The sequence below is a fragment of the Xenopus laevis genome, chromosome 7L (assembly GCF_017654675.1).
Source record: "Xenopus laevis strain J_2021 chromosome 7L, Xenopus_laevis_v10.1, whole genome shotgun sequence".
Classification (NCBI taxonomy): domain Eukaryota; kingdom Metazoa; phylum Chordata; class Amphibia; order Anura; family Pipidae; genus Xenopus; species Xenopus laevis.
Genome location: NC_054383.1, coordinates 82152697 through 82180271, shown reverse-complemented (window position 1 = coordinate 82180271; position 27575 = coordinate 82152697). Strand labels below are relative to the sequence as shown.

Sequence of the window (27575 nt, the reverse complement as noted above, 5' to 3'; positions counted from 1 at the left end):
TATCACCCTTAAAAAAGTAAAAGATGCCAGCGTTTTGTGGGACTTTGAAAAAAATGTAAATTTTTTTTGAAGCAAGCCCGATCTACTCTATTGCACTTTGCCTGGTCTGAGGTGGCGAAGGCAAGTCTGGCGCAAGAGGTAACGTTCAGTAAAATGCGCAAGTTAGTGAATTCGAGTAGTTAAGTCTGTTCGTCATAGCGCAACTTCGCCTGGCGTAAGGGTGCAAAGTAGAGCTAGAGTAGGTCCACTTTGCAAGCAAATTTACGCCAGCACCCATTAGTAAATTGGCGAAGTAACGAAATGACTTCACACTGGCGAATTTGCGCTAGCATTAGCCATTTCACGCTTTAGTGAATTTACCCCTTGGCATATATGTGTGGAACAAAGAATGTTATCATTAAAAAAATATTAAATGTGTGTGTAACATGACCCTTGTGGATATAAGTAAGATAGGGCTACTGCCTCAACCACTTCTGAAATATGTTTGAATGCAGTCTGTCATGTAACCATCAGTGGTACACGTAAGCTTGTGTATGTATATGTATATTTTCTACACACAAATTGTGTGTAAGAATTTTGCTTTAACATAAGCAATTCGGTTTTTATGTTTTTATATGGTTATTTAATATTAGCATACCACCGAAATCTTCCTTTATAGTTTGACAAATATAATAAATATATATATATATATATATATATATATATATATATATACACACACACACACACACATTTTCTCTTACCCTTCATTAGAGGTCGCATGTCCTTCTTCGTCATCATCCTCCTCCTCATCATCATCTTCATCGTCGTCATCTTCATCATCTCCTTCAGTGTCTTCTGTATCCTCATCATCAGTGAGCCCTTGTGTGCGTGTGTGAGCAGCACGAATGTTACCCAGCTTACCAGCCTTCTTGTTTTTTTCACTCTGAAAGGAATACAGTTAATAAAATTAACTTGTGGCAATTGTGCCCTAGGTATTAGAACTGGAATGAAGCCCATTGCCTATGCCTTCTCTAGCATCTTCTGCCAAACATTCCAAACCAACAAGGGTTGAATTCTTGATGTACAGCACCACAAATGTTGTTGGATAAAAATGCCTTTATTTGGAATACTTGGCAGGACCTGGATAAGCGTCGTTTCAGGCTACAATAGCCTTTTATCAAGCTTACCAAACACTAGACCAGGGGTAGGCAACCTGCGGCTCTTCATCCTGCGGCTCAGTATAACGGATAGCTTACCGCGGTCGCACACTCAGGAAGCCACCAGCAGGTGCAAGGGCTGTATAGACATCCCAGGAGTGATAGATGATTCATCATGGTCCTTACCGCAGTCACACACTCATTATCAGTCTCTGTAAGGCTCTGGTATGGAGCTGCACGCATGGAGTCCCCAGCACTCTCATGGCAAATCGTAAAGAACTGACAGGAGCCCCTGCATTGAGGTGATCTTGGATTGGGGAAGGAAGGCGTTCCCACTGAAGAATTTAGGACAAGCCCTAAATATTCTGTACTCTGAGAAGGTATGAGTCGAGATTTTTGGAAGTTTATCTGCCAGCCTCACAGCGTTAGTATCTACATCACTGTCTGGAGGTGAGTACCATGGAACAGGCCTTTACCAGTAGGTCGTCCAGGTATGGTATGACACTCACTCCCTGTAGTCGCAGGTCCACTAGAGCCGCAGCCATGACCTTGGTGAATACCCTTGGCGCGGAGGATAGTCTGAAGGGGAGTGCCACGAATTGCCAATGTTCTCCTGCCACTGAAAAGCCGAGGAACCAGTGGTGGTTGGGATGTATGGGGACATGCAGGTGTGCATCTTTGGTGTCGATCACCACCATGAAATCCTCTAAGTCCAGAGACATTAGGACTGACTGGATGGATTCCATATTAAAGTGGTGCTTCTTTACATGGTCGCTTAGTGCCTTTAGGTCTAGCACTGGGCGAAAAAATCTGTCTTTTTGGTACCATAAACAGGTTTAAGTAGAAACCGAAGCCCCTTTCCCTTTGAGGGGCCGCCTGTACTACCCCGGAGGCGGTCAGGGTATGTAGAACCCTTTGGAACGTTGAGTGCATGGGTTCTCCGGTATGAGTGAATTCTATGAGATAGCCCTGGGATATGATCTGTAGGACCCAGGGGTCCAGTACGCTGTGCCGTCACACCTCCCGAAAGTGCCTTAAGCGTCCACTTAAGGATAAGCTTTCAGGGGTGGGCACCTCCTCATGTGGAGGCTGTTTGTCCTGTATGGGCTTAGGTGCAGCTCTTCTTCCTGACCAAGAAGTGCTCTGTCTTGACTGGAATCTGGGGCGGGATGGAGCTTGTTTTTCATGTTGGGACCTTTGCCTCTGGCTCTGATTTTGGAAAAGGGAAGAAAAAATGGTCCCTCTTGGGTCTGTTTTGCGGAAGTAAAGTGCTCTTGCCTCCTGTAGCTTGAGAAATTATCTTCTCTAGTTCAGCACCGAAAAGTTGTTTTACGAGAATGGGAGACCAACCAGAGACCACTTTGACGTAAGATCTGCTAACCAGTTCTTTAGCCAAGGGAAATATCTGGCTGCAAGGATTGTGCCAAAGCCCTTGCGTCAAGCTTAGCCGCGTCCAGGGCCACTTCGCAAATATATGTGTTTGCCTCCGCTATTTGAGCTAGAAGGAGGTCTGTGAAGGGGCCTTCTGAGCCAATGAGTTGGGACACCTGTTCCACCCAAACCTCCATTGCCCACGATACCCATGCAATGTCAAAATAGGTCAGAGAGCTCCGCCTGCTGCTGTGAAATCACCTTGCAGAAACCCTCAAGACGTTTGTCAATAGGATCCTTAAAGGAAGCTGCATTGGCTACTGGAATGGTGGTCTCAAGACTGGTTGGTCCACTGCTGGGGATGAAGACCAAAGGTCTGTACAGTCCTGAGTAAAAGGATAAGTTTGAGTAAAGCGCTTGGAAAATTGGACTCTATGGTCTGGTGTTTTCCATTGTGCTGATGTCATCCAGCTGTTCATAGACTGGAAAGACACAAGGAGACTTCTTTTGCCTCTTGAAAATGTTTTTGGTTGGCTCCGCTAGACATTGTAATTGCAATTGCCTGTAATACTGCCTGAATCAGGCTCTTGAACCTCTCTTTGTGATCTAGGGGCATCCTGATCGAATTCATCTCCGGATAGGATCTGTCCCTCTTCCCCTGATGCCTCCACCTGTTCATTAGGCGATACAAGTGGGGAAAGGGGAGGTCCCTTTGTGGCCGACTGCTGAGTGACCGGTCTGTGAGGCTGTGTAAATGAGGGATGCTGTGGGACCTTATCTAGAGTCTCTGGTATTCTGGCTAGGTTCTGTAGACCCGCTAGAGAGAGAGCACACACCAATTCAGAACTCAAGCTCGTTTGATTAGCCGTAGCTGTAGCAGAGATGGCTGGTAGGGCTATGTTGGATTGTAATTGTGCAGTGACTGCTGCAGGCTTACAGGCTTCACATATTGGCTCAGCCGAAACACTAGCAAATTTAGGTTCTCAAGTAGCACATGCCAAATATGAAATTGCATTGGTGGTACGTGCAGTTGCCAGCTTGGGAAGGGACTGGTCATCTGCCCTGCCTGTCATGGCTATACTATGTAGTGCCACCCAATAAGTAAGGGTATTGGGGAATATTAGGAGAGTCCAGAGGAGTGGAGGAGTGAACCACCTCTCCCTTAGAGTGTGATCTGTGGAGACAGATGGAAGTAGTGAAAAAAAACCCCACAGTAGGTCCCATAGAGAGAGGGAAGTGCTAATCCTCTAGAGAGAGATAGAGGGAATAAGGGAGTGTAACTACCTGTTCACCAAGGTAGTAATATTGCCTTGTTCTTCCCTGTGAGAGACAGTGAGGCTGGAAACGCTCAGTGCTGGAGAGCGATGCAGATCATAAATGGCCGCCAGAGAGGTTTCCCGGGCTTTGGTATAGTACCTTAAAGGGGAAGGAAACCTAGGTGGCGCAAAACCCTCCCCCCCTCCCGTGTGTTGCCCACCCTCCCTCCCCCCCCATGCCTACCCATCCCACTGGGCAAATGCCCCTAACTTGTTACTTACCCTTCTGCGCAGGTCCAGTCCAGGGAGTTCACAGACGACATCTTCTTCCACGCAATCTTCTTCCTGCTTTGAACGGCGTTTTGGCGCATGCGCAGTAGGAGCATTTCGCCGGTACAGATCTACTGCGCATGCGCCAAAAGTCATGAAGTACTTTTGGCGCATGCGCAGTAGATCGTACCGGCGAAATGCTCCTACTGCGCATGCGCCGTTCAAAGCAGGAAGAAGATCGCGTGGAAGAAGATGTCGTCTGTGAACTCCCTGGACTGGACCTGCGCAGAAGGGTAAGTAACAAGTTAGGGGCATGTGCCCAGCGGGACCGGTAGGCCAGGGGGGAGGAGGAGGGTGGGCAACACACGGGGGGGGGGGAGGGTTTTTGCGCCACCTAGGTTTCCTTCTCCTTTAATAAGATGGTGCCCGTGAGGCGCGTGCACAATGACAAGACGCAGCGCCAGATAGTGGCGGAAAAGGTCGCTGGGAAATGGCGCTGGGAACCCGGGAAGGAAGGTAAATATGCGGTTACAGGCACAAGAGGGAGAAAAGGATAGAAGAAGCTGTGTGCTATGTCCCCCTGTAGGGAATTCTCTGTCAGAGAATAGAAGTGAAAGTGAAATTAAATGCCTAGGGAAATCTCTGTCATAGAATAGCAGTGAAAGTGAAACGAAATGCCTTTCTGCAGAGCTGACATGCAGCAAGTAATGGGGGGAGGGAGGAGGGAATTTACTTACCTCCTCGTGCCAGCCAGGAATGCTCAATAAAAGGTGAGCCCTCCTTTGTGGCTACTGGTGCAGCCTCTGGTGAGCAGGAACCAATTGCCCAGGGTAGTGTGGGGGGAGCCTGCAGCCTCCGTAGAGTGGGAAGGCTACAGAGCATCTTCAGATCAGAAGTTCTTGGCTGGAGGGGTTCTAGAAAAGAAACACTGACCCCCAGTAGTGGCATGATACTGAAATATGTACCATTGCACCCAGCCACGAAGTGTCCGTCCTCCTTCTGAGGACACTAAAAGAAAACTGGGGATTGAGGAGGTAGGCGGGATGAAGCCCAGAGCAGGAGGACGGAGGAGGAGCCACTTTAACCTTTTAGTTTCCTTTCTCCATGCAACAGGATCTTCATCCCCATGGTGCCTGTGTCCCCCCAATCTAGGCAAGAGAAATGGGTTCAACCATTTTTCCACTGAAATAAGTCAGCAGAGAATACATCCAATGTGCCACAGCCTAAAAGTTATATTTAACTTTCTGTTCCACCTAATAGAGAGTATACCCAGATTTAAAAACGTCAGTTGTTTAAAATGTGTCAGTTATAACCTGTAAAATATAGTAAAATGGTGTGTATGGTTACCTTTGAGCTCTCTTCATCTTCACTACTGATAGCAAGATCTGCCATGCCTCTAACCTTGCCAGACATTTGCTTTGCTGTTCCTGAGAGAAAAAAAATCGATAGCAAGATTGTAAAAGCTTTAAAAATAAGGCTTATGTCAGGTTATCTAACAAATTAGCACCCTCCCAGTGATCTCCTGCTAGGCACAGGCATTGCTGTCTTTTCTGTCCTTAATGCCATTATTTGGTGTCAAATTCACTAAAAATGTCACCACGGGTGAACTTGCAGATTTCACTACGAATTTGTCTGTGGCAAAATGTTTTGATCATTCCTATAAGTCCATATTTAGGCTAAAGTAATCTTTTAAATATGTACGTAGTGGTAAACATTGATTATTGAGAGTTTCCTTGAAATCAAATTTAATGGGGGGGTGACATTTTGTTGGGTACCCCACAATATGAATATATTTAGGGATGCACCAAATGAAGATACAATTATAGATCAGCACCACAGGCTATTGGGAAATAAAAACAAATAACAGAATCTAGTGCAATATTGTTAATATTCAGTGCAGTCACCAATGTGTTGCAACACTAATCTTTGTATGTCTTGAGCCATCGAAAGTCTATTCACAGATTTTTCTTGTGTGTTCTTCTGAAGAAGCTGACCTCAGCAAAACGCATCAGGTGTGACATCATTTTCGGTCGCAGCAGTGAGTGGATGCACAGATGGAAAACACGGAAGAGGGAGACGCCAGCAGAGCCCATCTCTTTGTATTGCAAAGGTTTACCTCCACAATCTGCACTATAAGACTACACAGAAGTGTGATTTATGTAACTTTTAAAACCTTTTTTTAAAAAATAAAGGCAAATTACACTATGGGCACTGTTGCTACTTTATAATGTCTTTACAGAAAAAGAAATACCCTGGAGTTGATATTGATATGCTGTTTTGAAATCAGGACTCTTGTAAATTGCCGATCACAGCAGAGAGAGATGAGAAGCCACATGCTGATCTTTACTGATTGAAGAAAACACCATTGCACCTTACTTTAACTCAGGCATGTTCAAAGTCAGGCCCGGGGGCCAAATGCGGCCCGTTTTCATATTTACACCGGCCCTCAGCCTCCATCATGAAATTAACAATAATGCGGCCCGCCAGCACAGTGCAATCAGGAATCGCATAATATTTGAGTACATTAGTGAAATGATCTGCCACTTGGTCTATACTGCTGCCTGTGTGCTGAAGGTGTTAGCAAAAGACACGTACTGGCACATAGTGACGCGCCGCTTCACATACTTCTTTAGGGCTGAAGGTGCAATAGACGTACTGACGTGACAGTACAGTAAACTAAAGAAGTATGGCTTCACTACGTGCCTGTACGTGTCTATTGCTAAAACCTTCAGCACACAGGCAGAAGTATAGACCAAGCGGCAGATCATTTCACTAATGTGCCCAAATATTACTGCTACGGCTATGCGATTCCTTGTTTAAATGAGTTAAATGATGTTAATGGTTCAAAGAATGTCAGGCTGAATGGTCGGCCCCCACACATTTTCACCTTACCAAATCTGGCCCTCGTTGCAAAAAGTTTGGACACCCCTGCTTTAACTCATTTTACCTTTTCAAGAAAGCACCATAAGAACCTTGTTTTATTTAATTATAATTTTATTTGGAGATAGCAGTTTGTAGAAATCACTATAGCATTTAAGAACACACAAGAAAAATCTGTGCATAGACCTGCTATGGTTCAAAACAAACACAGTTTAGTTTTGTAACACCCTGGTGACTGCACTGAATATTGACAATATTGCACTAGGTTCTGTTATTTGTTTTTTTCCCCATAGCCTGTGGCACTGATCTATAATAGTATCTGGATCCCAAACCCATCTTAACCAATTTGGCCAAACAGAATCCAAAACTTTGACTTTGTGGGAAATCACTGGAGTACAAATAGCTAATAGAGGTGCAAAGTGTGTACGGCAATTTTTTTTTTTTTTTGCTTTATATAGCGTTCACATTCAGTTCAGTTCAGCCAGGCTCTTAGATACACTTTGATATTAGAAAACAGTCACAAATATAAAATAGAAAGTAACTGAAAAAAAGGCTTAATTTCTTGTGAACTATTGAAAACAACTGAACTGACAAAAGTTTGAAGGTGAACTTTTATTAGGTTTCTTGGAGGATGATAACATTACAGAGCATGTGAGTGCTGAGGTCAGACAACTCAATACAGTTTTGGAGACACTCCTCTGTTTTGATTCTGTCTCACCTGGTCTTCTTGGGGTTGGCGTGTAAACACTTGCAACTTCTTCGGAATCATTAACCTCAAGGCTCTCGTCGTAGGGCTGATTTTCTATCAGATTAGTCTGCAATAGTCCGAATGTTAGCATCCAATACCTTCTTATGAGATAACAAATGAAAATGTGTTTATGTGTTGAGGGTAATGCTGGTGGTGCAGCTTTGTTGCCTGCAGGAAAACTCCTCTCTTGTGGGCGTCACACTGTACAAAATGCCTTCACACTGGAATAATGTAAATCTCAAATTGTTTAACTGTAGACCCACAGAAAGAAATGATTAAAGGGGTAATGTTTTGTATTTTATATAGTGGCCTATTCTTAGCAACTTTTCATTTGGGATTCACTTTTTCTTTTCTAAAGGTTATTATTTCCCTTTCACTTGTGGCATTTTTAACTTTAAAATGGGGGGGGTGGCGCTCCTTTAATCTATTTATTAAAGGTCAAGTTTTGTTTCCTCAAAAAAAATCTAGTTTTTTTCACAAAAAAAACTCAATTTTTTAGAGCAAAATAACTCAAAATTGTAGAGATTTATTATGTCTCAAAGCAGCAAAAAAAAACAAACAAAAAAACACTAAACCAAAAATACTCCAGCTAAATCATGTAAAATTAAATAGTAGATGTCCCTTTTACCGATGTTTTTTCCCTTCAAGATTTTCAGGTGTTCTGGGGTGTTTGATGCTGGTTTTTTCAAGTTTTTTATCATCTGATTTTTTTTGGAGTTTAATTATTAGTATATTTGCCAAATTCGTGGATGTTCATTAGGTCAGGTTTGTTTCTGGTAAAATATGAGGGAAAAAATGAAGTTTAGTAAATATGTCTGGGTTTTAAACAGGAAATTTGACTCAATTAGTGCAGAATCGCCCCTGTCTTTGAGGCTACAGTTTTATTGTTACTTTTATAACTTTTCTTTATATTAATGCCCCTCCTGTATTCATCTTACAGTCTCTCACTCAAACTGCTGCCTGGTTGCCTGGATAAATTGGACCATAGCAACCAGGTAGCTGCTAAAAAATCCAAACTGTCCTGGAGTCCTGATGTATCAATAATGTGCAAAGATTATTGGAAAGCGCATGAAATGAATTAAGCAGATTTAACTGGCAGTAATTTCTTTTTTGCATTATAAAAAAAGGGTCTGTGGATTTTAAAGCTATTGGTAAATGTGACTACCATTACAAATGAGTAGCAGATTGTTTATATTGTCTGCACTACAAACCCTGACTCCCCAAACAATGTAGCAGAATCAAGTTTATTAAAAGACCTGGAGGGGGTCTTACTTCTGCTACATTATTTCAGGAATCCGAACTAAAGAACAGAAAGATATTACATTCTGCTGTCAGTTGAAAACACTTTTAGAAATAACTTTAAAACCACTGAAACTATTAAAACTAATGAAAAGTTGCAGAGAATTCCAGGCTAGTATAAAAAAAAACAGGTTTCTGTGCAGCACCACTTTAATCTGATGTGATGGAAAATCAATGTTACTATTCGTATTTTACTAAGCTCGGTAGCTCTACGTGGATCACCAACAAAATGTACGGACATTTAATGCTGATGATGGACACCCTAGTTACCTTGAGTCCATGTGTTTCTGCCTCCTCCATCCTCCTCCTGCCCTCCCAGTTGGTGAATAAACAGGCGCCGTTGCCTCGACTCCTGGCCTCGCTTGACTAAATGGCTTCGTCACCATAGTAACCAGAGCCACACTTCCGCTTGAGCGCAAAAGAAACCTTGACATATACTTCCGCCATCTGCGTCTTTAAAGACTTCGTTTCCGCCAGTCGTTAAAAACATCCTCGGTGCTGACAGAACACTTGCGCGCAGCCAACCAACCACGTAGTTAGTGAAACGTCATCCAGATTTTCGTAACCGAGTCTTTACACTGGAACAGCGCCATCTAGTGTCTGGACTAAATGAGCAATTTCCCAAACGAGTCTGATGAAGGAGCAATATAGTGCAATATACCGATTACCCACATTTATTATGATTTAGATTCGAATTTAAAGGGTGACTTAGTCATAGATTTCGCGTATGTACGTCTAATCTGGATATTAGCAGTTTCTTGCTTTCAAATACGCCATAGAATAGTCCAAAGGCCACTTCTATGAGGGCGTTGCCCTTTTTAAACATGGCGCACGGAAACATTTTTATGAATCACCCCGCCTTCGCTGGGCCGCTCTCCTAGGATCTCGCGGTGCTTGCTGTTGGAGACGTGGCTCCGGAACGGCCATATTGTACTGAGGAACCGATCTAGAGAGAAACAGGCCCTATATCCGTCTCCTCACACCTGCAACCATGGTGAGATTGGGCTCTCGGGAGGCGAGGGGGAAAGCTACTAACAAGGACAGAGAGCAAAAGCGAGTAGTACTGACAGAGAGGTCGGGGCACTAGCACAGCCAGGAGAGAAGGCAGTGACAGGACCGGGAAGTACGGGGAGATATAAGTTTGCGGAGGGATCCTGACAGAAAAGCACAGTGGGACAGAATGGAAAAGTGCTCTCAGCTTTGGGTTACACTCTTGGATACGGTGACATGAAGGTTAAGTCATGTTGCGCCACTTATATCGCTACCTGGGATTCGGGCAAAAGTTTGTTTATAAGAGATAGGAACCTGTTACCAAATATAGTGACCTGACCTGGGCAGCAATGGCAGCCATTCTGTATTGATGTGGGACACAGAGACTGTGAGAGCAGTGAAAACCATTCAGTATTGGTATGGGACACAGAGACAGACTGTGGGAGCAGTGACAGCCAGGCATTCTGTATATGGGATGCAGAGACAAACTGGGCGAGCAGAGATTTATTATTTATATAGAACACAGAGACAGACTGGGAGAACCGTAAAAGGCATTTTTTGTATGTAGATACAGAGACAGATTGGTGGAACAGAGACAATCATTATTATATGGGATACACAGACTGGGGGAGCAGAGATAGTCATTGTTTATATGGGATACAGAGACTGACAAGGAAGCAGAGCCTGGCAAAGACAAATGAGTAAAGCTGGCCATAGACGCAAAGATCCTATCGTATGAATTGAGGATTCGTGCGATTTTCGGACCGTGTGTGGAGAGTCCCGTCATTTTTCATCCGCCGGAGATCGGTCGTTTGGTCGATCGGACAGGTTTGATTTTGTCCCGACCGATCCCGCCGGAGCCCATTGCTCTCTCATCGTAATCTGATCGCTGGGCCATAGGGCCGAACGTTCAGATTACCCCCGATATAGCCATGCTCGTTCGTGGCATATCGGGGAAGGATCCGCTCGTTGGTGAGGTTGCCAAACGAGCGGATCTTTTGTCTATGGCCACCTTTAGTTATAGCATAGAGAGGGCAACATCTGGAGTACAGTTTTTAATTTATTAGGTCCCTCTGTAAATAGGCTCATACAGCGGTCCTGTGACATAGGTTCCTTTCATTTGAATTGCATTCTAATGGTTGCAACTTTATTTGCTATTTAAAATTAAAAACGTGTAGATATGCTAGGGAAAACAGTAGGAATCACGTTGTGGATTTGTGTTACTGTGTTAGAAAATATACAAAATACGCAATAGTAGAACTTTTAATAATAGCATAAGTGAAAAACAATGGTGCAGGGAATGTGACATTTGTAACCATTTATTTTTGTTCAGTTTAATCTTGTTTGCCTTTTATGGACTTTATGTACACTCTTTCCCTGATTTATATCTTTTTTTTTCTTTTTTGTGTGTGTTTTCATCTACTTAAGACCGTCCCAGACTATTTGGATATGAGTTTATCTATATGGGATATATTGACATTGCACAACTGTATAATATGTACTCTTGCTTATTACTTAACTAGTATATAGTTAGTAAATATTTAGTATTCACTTGTCAAAGAAAGCAGTCAAACAAAAATAAGCATGTTTGACTATCCTCGTATGTTGTCTGCACTTGCTTTCTCTGATATCTCTGATATTTATTATGACCTACAGTTGGCAATTGAAGCCCCCATGAGCAGTGGTGTAGGACAAAGAAGGCATTATGTAAAAAAAAACTTTAAAAGAATGTGCCATTGCATTAAACTCTTTTGAATATAGAATGATTGTGCTTTGAAAAGTTGTGTTTCTGGTTACTTTATTGAAAATTTCTACAAAAACTCTACTAGTTGTGCTCATCTGTTCCACTTGCTGCTGCCTCTTTTCCCAGGTTAGCATAGGAACCCGCAGCTAGGCTGACCTGATAGGGAACTGAAGCCTGACTGCTTGTGTGACTGCAGGGCTGTGATTGGCTGTCCCCCTCCTACTGTGCTTCTGGCAGGGACTATTAGGCCCGCTCACCCTTCATTTGAAACACGGACCATAGAACATCTATGGGGAGCTCCAATAAAGGGGCCATTTTTGAAGAATTATGATAATTTACAGCCAAAAGTAAAACCAGCACCATATCATATACATTATTGCCTACAAAATTAGGGGGTTTCATTTATCTAATATTCCACACAAAATTGGAGTGCTCACCTCAGACACTTTTCCTTTCGGATCAGGTGCTTCTAGCAGTATTCGATCACGCCTGCCACGGATCCAAACTGATTATAGAAATCCAATATACTGCAGCACACTGTAATTTGTGTAAATATAAAGATGTGCTTTATTGGCTCAAATACAAGCAGACATATGGCAACGTTTCGGGCCTCGCAGGACTTGAGAAAGGCTTGAGAAAGGGTCCTGCGAGGCCCGAAACGTTGCCATATGTCTGCTTGTATTTGAGCCAATAAAGCACATCTTTATATTTACACAAATTACAGTGTGCTGCAGTATATTGGATTTCTATAATCATTTATCTAATATGTCTCCCTTAAAGGTTTCGGTTGATGGTTCCAAAAAAATCCAGCTCACTCATCGCTACTGTATAAGTGGAAGCAAACGCCAGCATTAAGAAATATAGCATATGTTTCCCTGGGTCTTTAGTTTCTTTGGTTGGACATGTACCCTCATGTTCAGCATTAGTTCAATGAATAGGGCTTGTGCTAAACCTTCTAACCTGCTAACCCCCAGCATAACAAACTCCTGCTTATTTGTAAACTGCTTAAACAATCACTTTACAAGGTACTACGTGTAAAAAAGAAGTTTCAAAGTTTCGAGTTTCAAAGCAAACCAACATAATTGATTGCATAATTCTTGTCCATTGTATTTATTAAGAAATACAATAATGGAACCCGCTATCCAAAAAGCTCTGAATTACAGAGGCTGTCTCACATAGACTTCATTTTATCCAAATAATCAGAATTTTTCAGAATGATTTCCTTTCCCTTTGTAATAATAAAACAGTACTTTGTACTTGATCTCAACTAAGATATACTTTATCGTTATTAGAAACAAAACTAGTCTATTGGGTTTATTTAATGTTTGCATGGTTTTTTAGTAGACTTAAAGGGGACCAGTCACCCTAAGAAATAATTCCAAATTATTTTCTATCATGTTAGTTGAGTAAAATAAACTTTACTTGCACTATATTTATTATTTAAATTTTGATTCCTTCAGTCTTGGAATTACACTATCACAGCAAACTGTCAGGAGCCATTTTGTGGACACTGTTATATCACCCCGGGGGGGGGGGGGGGGGATGTGCATGTAGGAAGTGCTTAATGGAAAGTGAAAGTAATAGACTGCTCCACCTCTATGCCTCAGGCATAGAGGCGGGCAGATATTTGATTGACAGCTCAGATATTTATAACCAGTATGGATGTTTTAATGAAAAAAATTATTTATTTTTCATGTTTAATTTGCAAAGGACTTATTTTACAGCTTTTTATGTGTATGTGACATGTCCACTTTAATTAAAACTTCCTGTATCGCTTCCTGTTTCTACTGAGTCGCTGTTTGAAATAGCGAGGCAGTAAAATAAATGACCTATAATGTGCTGCTTAGGAAAGGAGGGATATATAATTTTCCATTATAGCAAAAATGTAGACTGTATGGATGTTTAGCATAGGTCTGTATAGATCTATTCTAGCCCTGTAAATGGTTTGTGAATTTTTTTTTTTATATTAGAATGTCAATAGTGATTTGTAATGTTGAATGGTTAAGGAACAACTATTCCTCTTATGTTTGTGCATGCATGTTGCCCAAAAGCTATATCCAGAGCTGTGGCCATTTATTTGCAGCACATAACTGTGTGAGCTGTGAGAATTCATGTGGTGAAAGTGACTTCAGAGAAACAATTATTGAATCTACAATTCAAGCGCTAGAGCAGTTTTTCACGTTACAAGTGTTGCCTTGCCATTTATTACCAATGGCTCAAGTATTTATTGAGCTGCGCAGAAATCAACATGGTTTTGCTGAAGGAATATATCACCTTTTAATATTTTTGTTGAAATCCAATATTTCAAAATCTTAACTGTAACTGTGTAAACTGACAGCATAAGTGTTGGATATTGTGGTAAACAAGACGCCAAAGGCAAACAGCCGGTTACCCTGTAGATGCTTGGGTTCTTTTCAGAGGTGTGGAATTCATGTAGTGATGTCTATGAGCCAAACCTTCTTAAAAAGCCAAAATATGGAAGTTTTTTTGTACCCACTGCTTATCTTTGCATGAAATTAATTCTACAGTGGGTCTAAAGCTCAGTGCTTAGAAATAAGCTACTTATGTACATGAAAGAGGGAGTGTATTTCTTGGTAACTGTGTTTCTCTTGCAAAAACAGCAATGGTGTCTGGTTTTATGGCTGGGAGTTTAGATGCAGAACCAGAATAAGAGAAATTGTCTCTGATTTCAAAATCTTTTACATTGTAGTATACCACTGAAGTTTGGATACTTTAGGGTTGGGGTCCTCAACCTTTTGTAGCCTTGAGCCACATTCAAATGTAAAGAAATTTAGACAAAAACAGTGATTGGCTATTAGTAGCTCCGATGTGGATCGGCAGTCTACAAGAGGTTCTGTTTGGCAGCACACATAGTTTTTATGCAACTAAAGTTTGCCTTCTGAATTCAAAAACAAGCACCTGGTTTGAGGCTACTGGGAGCAACATCCATGGGGTTTGTGAGCAGCATATTGCTTGCGAGCCACCGGCTGGAGAACATGGCCTTCAGGCTATGGCAGTTCCTTTGTTCCACTGACTTTTGATGAAACCGCACTAAAGGTCCTGTTTCTGTCATCATTCCTGATGGTACCGAACAACAAACACCGTATTAGACATGCACACTACTGTAACAGGCAACCACAGTACAAAACAAACAACTCCAGGAAATTGAGTTACTTTGAGTTTACTTTGACTCACAAAGCGGCAGTCCTGCTAAATGAGCCACCACTATGAAAAATTTGGTTTAGCGTTTCCATTTCAGTGCTCATGTATCTCAGGACACTAGTTAATTACATGCAGGAGACCTACAAGACCATAATCTTATAGCGTTTGCCCTGAGGCAGAGTATGTGTAGAAATAACAACACCATAGATGCGGAGAATAGATTTCCTTTTGATGCTTTGAAATAAATGCATTAACTGTATGACTGCCTTTAAAATACCAGTGCGAGGATTTACTTTTTATATTCTTACTCAGGTGCTGCTGGCGGCAGCAGTGTGCACCAAGGCTGGTAAGGCCATTGTATCAAGGCAGTTTGTTGAGATGACCCGCACACGTATTGAAGGACTTTTGGCCGCTTTTCCAAAGCTTATGAACACAGGAAAGCAGCATACGTTTGTTGAGACAGAAAGTGTTCGGTATGTTTACCAACCCATGGAGAAGCTCTACATGGTTCTTATCACTACCAAGAACAGCAACATCCTGGAGGACCTTGAAACACTCAGACTGTTCTCGAGGGTGGTAAGTAAACAACCGTGTTCTGCTCTGACACCTGTATAATTAAGATTAAACATAGAAGGGCATTAAAAGTTTTTTTTTAAATTCTTATTTTGTCTTCAGTCTAAATACTAAATGCATCAGCCTCCTATCACTTGGTAAAGCTGCAAAATTTGATATGAATATTGCCCCACCCACAAACCACACTCAAGACAGTTTTTAAACACCAACTCCTCAAATTTACATCTCCACATTATTACAATCTTTCAAACAAGACAGACAACCATATAATATCATTTTACACTTCTGTACTTTACACACCTGGACTACCTCAGAGACACTCTGATATCTGTACTAGCTGGAGCCACTTTGTCTCGTCTCACTGTGTATTCATATACTGCTTAGATGACAAAGTTTACTTTGACTTTATTAAAGAGATACTGACATCAGAAAATAACCTTTTTAATATATATCATAACATTGTCTTTAAATGCTATTTATAATTTTGCAATAAAAGTATTTGCCTGATACGTTTAAATTGCCTTTCTTACCACCCTGCTCCCCTATGAGGAGGCTGCCATATTTGTGCAGCAGGAGTCGTTAGCATTAGAAACTCTAACTGACAGGTAAAGAAGGGACAGTCAGGTTGGCAAAACAGTCAGGTTTAGGAACTTCAAGTAACAATTACTTACAAAAGCAGAACTATCAGCGAAAAACGATCAACATGACCTATAGGTAACTTTTTATGTAGATTAATATTTTGAAAAGAAAGTTTTTAGTGTCAGTATCACTTTAAGTCTGCTTTATACATCCAGCCTCCTCCCTCCATGGTGCATTAATGGTCTTGCTCCTGTTTGAAAATTGTGTTGACTCCTTCAGCCCCTTAATATGACTGTGAGCTCCTTGCAACTCCCCACTCAATGATATGCTTAGCTCCTTTTTCTCTCCCCAGTCCCCTTTCTACAAGCTGACAGTTCAGGAGTGTGTACCTAAAGTAAACGGGGACCTTGCACAAGCATGTTATGTTGTTTACATACGTGGCATTTATTTGAACAGAGAATCTCTGTAACATGTATTCGACATGCTACATCCTTATATAAATAGAGTATCCAAAATCTGCGTCAAGATTTATAAATATGTCAAGGTTGGCTAGGTCCAACAAGTTCATGGTACTCCGAGGTTACTTCTAATATCCTCATATTTTTAAACAATGGGTAGATGTTTATTTTGTCATAATATTATAACAAGGTACATTTTGATAGTAGAGTATAATAATTAGCAATAGTCACTTAACCAGTAAACATTGGCCAAGTTACCATTAGCCTAAAGCCCAAAGTTATTGTCAATGTTGGCTGCTCTAAGGCACACATTGTTCATATTTCTTGCTGTCCCCTCTTCCTAATATGTAAATGTATTTTTGAAAGGCTGCTAACCAAGCATATTCTCTAGTTTACCAATTACTACTTCAGCCTGTAGGGATGCATCTAATATTATGGGTTGTGCACTAGTATATGAACTGGTCATGCCACAAAAGTTTATATTTTACATATATAATAACAGAAGCATATTATTTTCTAACCTTTATACTAATTTGACGGGGCTGATGGAATAGTAAACACTACACAAAAAAAATTTGGTGCTTAAAATTTTACAGCTCCACAAGGCTGGTAATTTTTTAATATATAGATGATCCATGCATGTTTCATAATATATATTGTTGTATGCTCCCAATCTAGATTCCTGAGTACTGCAGAGCTCTGGAAGAGACAGAGATTTCAGATCACTGCTTTGACTTGATCTTTGCATTTGATGAGATTGTTGCTCTTGGATACAGAGAGAATGTAAATCTGGCTCAAATAAGAACTTTCACAGAGATGGACTCACATGAGGAAAAGGTGTTCCGGGCAGTCAGAGAGGTAAGGCTACATTGAGAGAACATAGCCAGTGTACATACATTTGTTCAAGGCCATGGCCTATTTAGTCAACATATCAAATAGATTAAAGGTACTATTGGTGTATTAGAAGGGCTTGTATGTATATTTTTATTTATACAGCACTGCTTAAAGCACCTGTTTTCCTCAACCAAAGGTGCGGGCAACAGTAGTTTTTTTTGTTTTTCTTTTTTTAATTGTAACCCCCCAAACACTCCCCCCCCCCGCGCTGCCAGTACTAGGACACTTGCACCGGGAGGGAGCACACACATTCACATGATGACCAAATGCTGCAACTTGCTCATTATGCTTGTGAGGTCAGAAGCTCAACATGGCCAATCACACTCCAACAGAGTGCAGGCTCTATTAGCCCACATCTTTGGTTGGGGAAAATATTTTTGGCGAACAAGCATCCTTTAAGAAAGAAGCACTGTACAGCAGAACAATAAATTAATAGTAAACAGTAATAAATACAAATAAGTACAAACTACAATACAACTAAAGTACAGTTTCAACAAAGATTAAGAACTTGGTACCAAGGAGACAAGAGGATGCAGGTCCCTGCCCCATAAAGCTTACAATCTAAATGGAAGGGTAATTTACAGACACAGGGGGATATTAAGTGCTGTAAGTTATAGTGAGGGACACTGCCATATAAGTGCCAGTTCCCAGTTCAGGTGTTATGCAAGTGCTCCAAGAGGTAGTCTTTGAGTTTAGTTCTGAAAAGGCTGAGGGCGGATTCTCTCAGGAGGAATTCAGGAATGGTTGTTACCATAAATTAGTTCAGAGAATTTGAGTTATTATAGTATTACTGATCCACCAAAGGTATTCTGAACTTTCTGCTCTTTTACTAAAATTATTTTGTGGGATTTCAAAATATGGGATTATGTGTCGGTAGAGTAATGCAGTGCACCTTCTTCCACCATTTCTGCAGCATATATCGGTTAGCAGAGAAGCACCCCAAATCACCTTTTTTACCCCCTGTTCAATTGAAATTCTCAGTCATCCCTAAAGTGGCCATCAGAACAGCAGGAAGTGAAGAGGAGCTGCATGTCTTCACTTCCTCACCTGCCCTGTCCAACAGAGTGCGTCAGCCCAATTCCTGAACCGGCCTGTGTGTGTATATATATATATATATATATATATATATATATATCTCTAGCTCATGGCTATCGATTAGGATTAGCATTCCTGCTCCCCCCCCCCCCCATTCACATACCAGTAATCTTACAGACATATTTGTACAATATTATTTGTAAGGGTCAGCGTTAAATTTGCACATGTGCAGTAGAGAAAATCCAGATACTTTTCCTAAAGCATTTTAAAGAGAAATACAGTTTTTCATGTAATTTTCTGCACTCCTTACAGACACAGGAGAGAGAAGCCAAAGCAGAGATGAGACGCAAGGCCAAGGAGCTTCAGCAGGCCAGAAGGGATGCAGAGAGGCAGGGCAAGAAAGCCCCTGGATTTGGAGGGTTTGGAAGTTCAGGTGGCTCCTCCATGTCCAACAGTGCAGTGTCACTCATTACAGATACCATCATTGAACCAGAGAAAACAAAGAGTGCTCCTGTTCCATCAAGGTATACAAGGAAGAATACATTTAAGAAGCATACATGCAAACCAGATTAGCTGTATTATTATTCTTTAAAATGATTTATTGGGAATTGTAGAATTATACTTCTCAAAAAGTGTTTATATGAAGCTTAATTTTTTTTTTGCACCATGTAGGCCTTCTGGTTCTGGCAAAGCCCTGAAACTGGGCGCAAAAGGGAAGGAGGTGGATAATTTTGTGGACAAACTGAAATCTGAAGGAGAAACTATTGTCACCCCTTCATCTGGCAAGAGGCAGTCAGAAGTGGCCAAAGTGCTTGCTCCCCCTGTGAACATGGAGAGGTCGGTGTTGGGGAATTTACATTGACAGGACGTCTGATATTTTGTGAGATCAGTTGTGGTAAAAGAAGCTTCAATCTGTTCTAACTGGTATTTTTATCTACAGTGTTCACTTAAGGGTTGAAGAAAAAATCTCCCTTACCTGCAGTCGGGATGGAGGCCTTCAGAATATGGAGGTCCATGGACTAGTCATGCTCAAAGTGTCGGATGATAAGTTTGGCAGGATCCGTGTCTATATTGATAATGAAGATAAAAAAGGAGTACAACTGCAGGTAAGGAATCATCTGTATTAAAGGGGTTTTTCACCTTTGAGTTAACTTTTAGTATGATGTAGAGAGTGACATTTTGCAATTGGTTTTTATTATTTGTGGTTTTTGAGTTATTTAGCTTTTTATTCAAGAGCTCTCGGGTTTGCAATTTCAGTGATCTGGTTGCTAGAGTCCAAATTACTGGAATATGAATAGGAGAGGCCTGAATAGAAAGATGAGTAATAAAAATTAGTATTACCAATAAATTTTAGCCTTACAGAGCATTTGTTTTTAGATGGGGGTGACCCCCCCCATTAGAAATCTGGAAAGAGTCAGAAGAAAAATAATTAAAAAATTATAACATTAAAAGAATTAATGAAGACCAATTGAAAAGTTGCTTATAATTGGCCATTCTATAACATACTAAAAGTTTACTTGAAGGCGAACCACCCCATAAAATAAAATGGACTCAATGGATTAATCAGTTTTAAATGTTCAAACAAGAAAACCTTTTTAAAAAGTCTTTGTATATCTTGCTTTGTACACTCATTTACAGTGGTACCAAATAGTGATATTTTTAAATTAAATAATTGGTAGTAAGGCTGAACAATTAAGATTCAAGTGAAATCTTTTTGTAGACATTGTCTAAGATTATCAATGGCTGCCACGTATTGCTTTGTACAACTTTGTTTTCTTGTCTCAGACTCATCCTAATGTGGACAAAAAACTTTTCACTTCGGATTCTGTAATTGGGTTGAAAAACCCAGAAAAAGCCTTCCCCTTGAATAGTGATGTGGGCATCTTGAAGTGGAGATTACAGACCACAGATGAGACCTTTATTCCCCTCACCAGTGAGTACTGTGTTGACTTGGTTACAATCAGGACACCCAAGCCAGAATTAAAGTTTATTATATTACACATTTATATATGGACAAGCCATACTTAAAGATATCCACACCCTGAGATGAGATAAAAATGAAAAATAGTTAATTGTTTCAGCAGTACGGACTTGAGCCTAAAAAAATGCTTTGAAATGCTATTTTATCTACCAACACTTCTATACCAGTCTTTTTTCCTTCACTTATTGACACTTAATCTGTTTTTATTAATTACTAAGGGGTCAACAGCCTGTGCATTGCTAAATATGTCAGTTTTAGTATTCATCACTTGGTGTCTACTCTCTTTCTGCTTTCTGAGCAAACTAAATGCACTTTTCCCCCAAAGACTAAGTATTCACACTGGTTTCCAGATGGATGGAAATTTTTCTAAGCACTGTCTGCTTGTTGATGTGCATACAAAAGCATTAACAAATGTTGAAGAGCAATATACTGATGTGTATACCTTGGGAATTTTCAGTAGAAGGAAAACAACCTTGTGCAAGTAAGGTAGGACCTGGGTAGGGTCATTAGAAATTAGAATCAATTGGAATAGGGGCAGCAGCAAGGCAAAACATCCTGGTGTGGGGTGCACTACTATGTCAAAGCTTCCATTTTGGGTGCAGTAACGCATGAGGGTGGTTGAGCTAGCAAGACAAATGACAATAGGGTGACAAAGTAGAGCAAAAAGAAAACATGACACATTTTGTGGGGCCAGTTGTTTACTTTATATGGGTTAAAAAAGATACACTTTCATCCTTTGTATTTTTCATTCTTAGTCAAGTTCCATTCTGAGTGGTGAAAACTATATTTCTATAAGAGAACACTGAAAAGTTCTTATGATCGTCAGGAGTGTTCAGAAACTAAATGGAAAATGTGCATAAGGAATGGATCAGTCTTCTGTGTAATGCATGCTAAGATATGGAATTAGGCAAAATGTGATGCTTTCATTCCTTATTTTATGCACTTTTTGAATGTTCAAAATTGGCCATAACTGTTTTTAATGCATTTTTATAAACATGTTGTGTGGTTTTTAGCATTTGTTTCAAACCAACAGACAAAATGCATCGTGTGTTTGTGTTTTGCATTTCTGTTCAAACCCACATACAGTATGGGGAAAAGAGACAGAACATACAATATTAATGGTCACATGTTTAGCTTCATAAGAAATACCAGGACACAAATCACTGATATTTAATATGCATTTATTTACACAATAAACCCTTGTTTAATAGAATGGGGAGGAAAGGGGCAACAGGGTGTTCGAAGCACAACATGCATTATAGAGCTGAACTATAGGATGTGCAAATATAGGAGATACCATACAATACATCATAAACTGTGCTTTTGCTTTTTAAAAGAGTGTTTAAGCAGATTTGTGTGTGATGTGTACAAGGGAATCAACTAGGGCTGTGTTCTAGTGGGTTGGGTTTTGCCATATGCTTAGTATTAAGCACAACCCAAACCCTTAAAGAGCAGGAGAGTTGAAAGCAACAAACCCCCAAGATGCACATTCAATTGCACATCTGAAATACAAGTTAGGGTTCTGTTTGCTATTCGACTAAGGGTTAGATTTATCACAATATGAGATTAATGCTCACCACAGAAAAATTCTGTAATTTTCTATTGATTCCTATGGGATTTTTAGAATAGTATTTATCGATGGTTGAAAGTTTACCTGGCATAAACTTACACCAGGGGCCAAAAAATGCCTTGAATGTTCGTAAAATGGATTAAATAAGGTTACTAACAAAATGTTTTCATATGTGTCTTTTTCTTACCTTAGTTAACTGTTGGCCATCAGAAAGTGGGAATGGCTGTGATGTTAACATAGAATATGAGCTGCAAGAAGAAAGGCTGGAGCTGAATGACGTTGTCATTACCATTCCTCTACCGTAAGTGATGCAAACAAGGCACAGTGTAAATTGTAAATATGGGTCTAGCAACTGATCTCATTCTCTCCTTTTTGTAAGCAGCTTATTCATATGGTGTTTATTCCTGTAGGTCCAAATATAAGAATGCTCTGTATTTAGTATTAAGCTCTGACTTATTAACTAAAGTTCTCCTTGGAAGGATCTCAGCCCTAGTTATATTAAACGGGTGCTACAAATTACCGCAGACCGTATATTGCCCACTATAATTTTAAACATGGAGCTTGGTTTGTGGAGCCCCTTTCTAATAGTAGATTCATGCACTTTGATAACCGTGTTGATGAGTGCTACCTGTAGGTCCTTTGATGAAATTATGGGGTTCTTAGAGACTTCTGTGAGCTTCTTCTGTTCTGCTTTTGGTCTGGTCTTTCAGGGACTCGCTGACTGGGCAAGTTGGCAGTAGATTTATAAACACTTTTGAGAAGTGCCCTCTTTACCTTTTGTATTGGTTTTGTATTACCTTGTATGCGTAATACATGCACCATTTATTGTACAATGCTGCAGAATATGTTGCCTTTTTACATGTATATTAATAATAATAGTTTAGTAACTGTCCAGTTTGTGATCTTTTAGATCCCCTCCCAGACTTATAGGCATCTATAACCATCTTTCTAACTCTAGAGCCTTTAGAAAGTCTAATGGTGATACAATGCGCTTCAACAACAAAGACCAAGCCAGTTTGTGATTTTTTTAGTTGTTTAGCTTTTTATTCAGCAACTCACCAGTTTGCAATTTCAGCAATCTGGTTGCTAGGGTTGAAATCATGCTATCAACTATGAATTGATTTGAAAGAGAGATATGAATAGGAAAGGGTCTGAATAGAAAGATGAGTAATAAGTTGCAATAACAATAAATTTGTAGCCTTACAGAGCATTTGGTTTTTAGATGGGGTCAGTGACCCCCATTTGAAAGTTGGAAAGAGTCAGAAATAGAAGGTAAATAATTCAAAAACTATAAAAAAGAAATCCCGAAGCACAATCGAAAAGTTGCTTACAATTGGCCATTTAATAACATACTAAAAGTTAACTTAAAGGTGAACTCGTCCTTTAAGTGTTTTGAGCTGTCTATGTCATGTAAGATAAATTGATACTTGTACTTTGGGTGCAATTTGTGTTTTTGTTAACACCACTGAAATTTCGCTTTATTTTCTTTCAATCAGGGCTGGAGTAGGATCTCCAGTAATAGGAGATATAGATGGAGATTATCACCATGACAGTAGGCGAAATACACTTGAATGGACACTGCCAGTTATAGATTCCAAGAACAAGACGGGGAGCCTGGAGTTCAGCATCGCTGGACACCCAAATGACTTCTTCCCTGTCACTGTGTCTTTTGTGTCCAAAAAGAACTACTGTAGCCTACATGTAAGTGCATGAAAGCTGTTGTGATTGCCCCTCTACTTGCTCCATGACTACCTTTTAATTTATTCACTGCAAAGGGCTGGTCTAATATACAGGAGGGATATTGTTTGTTTTTGCAGTTTAATTCTGAGTAAAGGGCTTGTCTTGCAAATAATAGAAGTTCATCACTCACACCCCTATTGGCAAGAGCCTGGTATTTATTTCTTGCTCAGAAGTTTACATTGTTCCCCAACCAATCTGTTTATGAACTAGTTTGCATTTCGAATCCCATACACTAGAGGCAGTTGGTATTTTGCATCTACAGATACTTGCCACTGTGACCACTGTATTGTATGGGAATTCCAAGGTTTCAATAGATAATTACCATTCTTTCTGCAATTCTTCTGGGGAAGGGAGGGTAAAGAACCTCCTCTGTTGAATAAGGCTTAAACAGATGAAAGAAATAGAACTGACCCATATGTTTGCACCCTCCCATCTAAATGTTATACATACACATATACATACACACAATTAAAACATAACTTTTAATAACCAAAAATGGGCTGGTGGTACATATAAGTAGCAATATATTGTCTGGGAAATTAATCCATAGACCTGATGTGTCATATTTTAACCACAGGCATAACCCAAGAGGAGAATGGATCAATTCATCCACTTAGATTCCGAAAGTTACCATCCCATTCACCCGCATAGATTCCTCTCACCCAAGTGTCGACAGAACCAAATTAATCGAGATTAGAAGTAATTACTTGACCCTGCACACCATCCACTGTTTTTCACATTTGATGGGAGGTGCTCCCCAATATTCCATTTACATATAAGGCTTAAACAGTACTGCACACTGTAGCTACTGGTATTGGGCATTACCACACAATCATCCTCGTCTAGCCATTTTAAAGGTGGCCATAGACACACAGATCCTATCGTACGAATCGAGGATTCGTACGATTTTCGGATCGTGTGTGGCGTGTGCCGACATCTTTCGTCCGGCGGAGATCGGTCGTTTGGTCGATCGGTCAGGTTTGATTTTGACCCGACTGATCCCACCGGGACCCACGGCACATCGTAATCGGATTACACCCGATATAGCCATGTTTGTTAATGGCATATCGGGGAAAGATCCGCTCGTTTGGAGATGTTGCCAAACGAGCGGATCTTTGCATCTATGGCCACCTTAAAGGAACAGTGACATCAAAAAAAACAAGTGTTGTCCTGCACTGGTAAAACTGCTGTTTGCTTTAAAAACACTACTATTGTTTATATAAATAAGCTGCTGTGTAGCAATGGGAGCAGCCATTAAAAAGAGAAAAGGCTCAGGTTACACAGCAGATAAGCTCTGTAGAACATAATGGTGTTATCTGTGAACTGATTGCTTTCAACATAATTAGCTTTTGCTTAATGCATTAAATACCCACAATAGGCTATTATTTTTTAGTGGATTATTGCAGACCACTCAAAATGACCTTCTGATCTTTTTACAGGTGACCAAAGTAGCCCAGGTGGATGGAAACAGTTCAGTGAGATATTCTACTGAAACATCCTTTGTGGTGGATAAGTATGAAATTCTGTAAGAACAACAGAAGTGAAGAGTTGATCCACAGCAATTTTGTCTTTCTTTACAAGTTGGAAAAGGAGTATCTGAAGGATTTCTTTCTGCCCTGAAACATACTGTCATGCTGAAAATAAAATATATATATTTTTTCTGCAGATTTTGTCCACTCCAACCTTTTGGGGGGGAAAGTAAAACCCCCAGATTTAATTTCCGGTTCTGCTTCAGAATATTAATCTCTTTGTTGTAAGAGGCATAGTGATTTGCATCCTCTTGATTTCAACAGTTTTTTTTTTTTTCCAATCCCTCTTACAACCCATCCTATTATTATGGGATGTGAATTTTGCAAACAATGATAATTTATATATCTGAGGTCCTGTTTAACATTGTTTGTCTCCAGTTTGTTTTGGATTAGTCCAATTTCTATGCCTTAGCCATCATTAAACCTTTCCTGCCATTTATTTGAAGAGGAATTGGGTGGTTTATTGAGGGGGGGGGGGTTTGGGAGCACAGACAATTTGGGGAAGAGGGAGAAGGAACATGTTTTTTTTTGTAACCCTGTTTATTTGCATAGAAGATCTGCACATTCCATAGTAAACACAGAAATATTGTTCTGTAACCCAATAAATAAATCAAACTTAAAGTGGAAGTGGAGTTTGTTTTTGCCAAAAATGTAAAAAATATAAAATGCTTGAGTGAATAGATGCCTAACGTATGACCAGAATACTTCCTCTTTTGAGTCTCTCTATACTGTTTGTCAGCGGCTTGATGGGAGGCCACATGGGACATAACTGTTAAGTTAATTTGCTTTTGATCCTGAGCTGCATGCTCAAATTTATAAGCAAAATACCCAACAGGCACAAGACTGATGGATGTGGGTATGGCACCTAGCGATTAAGAAAGGTGGAGTTAATCGCAAACTTGGAGAAAGTGGAAAGGAAAAGAGATGACACGGGTAGAGATGGAGTAAAGCGCAACAAGACCAACATGGCTAAAGTTCACAAAACCCATTGAAGTCGATGGTGCAACTTTTATTTTTCTTTCTTACAACACACTGGGTGTTATTTAATGTTGAAATCTGGTGAAATTGTGTACCTATCACTAGTGGCGGTATTAGCCTCTGGGAAGGGACTGTGGCTGCTACTATAAGAACCATCTCCCCTACTATTCCACAGTGTGTTATGTTTTGGTAGCCGAGGATGAGTAGAGTATAACAGTGCTTTATTAGCAGGCATAATCAAAAACAAGATAAGGGAGCACCACCCATCAATTGAGAAAACCAGTGGATGGTGTACAGGGTTAAAGAAATAAGTATTGAGAGAAAGGAAAAAGTTAACCCTTTGCCTTTGACAAAGCCTGCTTAATGCGGGCGAAACGCGCGCCAGGCGCATTTTAGTTTGGTTAGGCAGGGTGTCTGAACTACAAAGAATTTAGGCCACAGCTTTACTCCACGAATGGGAGGGAATCTCTGTGGGTGAAGGGGTGGGCGATCTACGGAACCGCTCTCTGGGTAGTTTAAACTTAAGCTGCTAAAGCACTATCATCGAATCGGTACTATTAATTAGTGGATTTAGTGATATTTTGAAGCCACCTAGACACAGTTATTCCTCCAAAGCAACGGAGGGGTGCGTTTGAGGGTGAATGGGTGGCGGATCTATTAAGACTACGAACTGTTTGGTGGTGGATAAACAAGGGGGGCAAGCTGAGATGTTGCCTATATTGGTCACAGCCTATGAGACCTTACGTCAGGATCGGTTGTGTTCCACACCATGCTATTATTGTAGTTATTTACTATAGACTGTAGTGGTTCACTACAGACTCTATGTATTAGCCTTACATTTGACGCAGGGGTGGCAAATTTCGCTTTACCTAACCAGGGTTCATTGTCTCCCTGTGCCTAACTTTGTTTTAAATGCTCTCCTGGACCAATTTTTTAATTAAATTATTAGTAAAAGTCAAGTTTTAACCTTGTTCCGTGGGTTTAAAGGCTCCTGGATGGGGTGGTGCAGTTTCAAGGGTTAACTTTTTCCTTTCTCTCAATACTTTATTAGCAGGCTCATGCAGCCATTACACAACAGGAAGCAACTCTAACACCCCAAGCTGTATAGAAAGTATGCACAGTAAAAGTCTTGAGCACAGTGACATCTACAGGCCATTTGTATAACACCACACAGTGGGATAATAGTTTCTGGGAATGGACTGTTTCTGCGGTATAGTAGGTAGAGATGGTGCCTAGAGTAGCAGTGGGGAGTCTTATTAAAATGCTATTAAACTATTTTGAAGCACTTTGTTTTCAGTGGGTATCCACATAGGTTACATAGAAGGTCCCTGTTGAGAAATTGTTTGGCCTGACTATACATGCATCTGGTGAGTAGGTGA

The 27575-nt window shown here is 40.5% G+C and overlaps 2 protein-coding genes and 1 pseudogene across 2 annotated transcripts in view; 2 read left to right on the top strand and 1 right to left on the bottom strand.

Annotated features, from left to right (window-relative positions):
• LOC108696440 (transmembrane protein 25) overlaps positions 1-6206 on the top strand; it is a 32480-nt gene extending 26274 nt beyond the window's left edge. The window contains exon 9 of the mRNA XM_018225809.2: positions 6023-6206. Within this exon, the coding sequence (XP_018081298.1) occupies positions 6023-6054 (32 nt within the window). The 3' untranslated portion in view covers positions 6055-6206. The remainder of the gene's footprint in view (positions 1-6022) is intronic.
• The window catches only part of LOC108696443, a 22115-nt pseudogene extending 12566 nt beyond the window's left edge, over positions 1-9549 (bottom strand).
• A 263-nt stretch (positions 9550-9812) lies between these two features.
• Positions 9813-25839, top strand: LOC108696439 (coatomer subunit delta). Its single transcript, XM_018225804.2, has 10 exons — positions 9813-9957; positions 15172-15435; positions 17148-17327; positions 18711-18922; positions 19071-19235; positions 19339-19504; positions 20184-20331; positions 22142-22250; positions 23446-23650; positions 25129-25839. The coding sequence occupies exons 1-10, from the start codon at positions 9955-9957 to the stop codon at positions 25216-25218; spliced, it is 1542 nt and encodes a 513-aa protein (XP_018081293.1). The 5' UTR covers positions 9813-9954; the 3' UTR covers positions 25219-25839.
• Positions 25840-27575: the final 1736 nt, after the last annotated feature.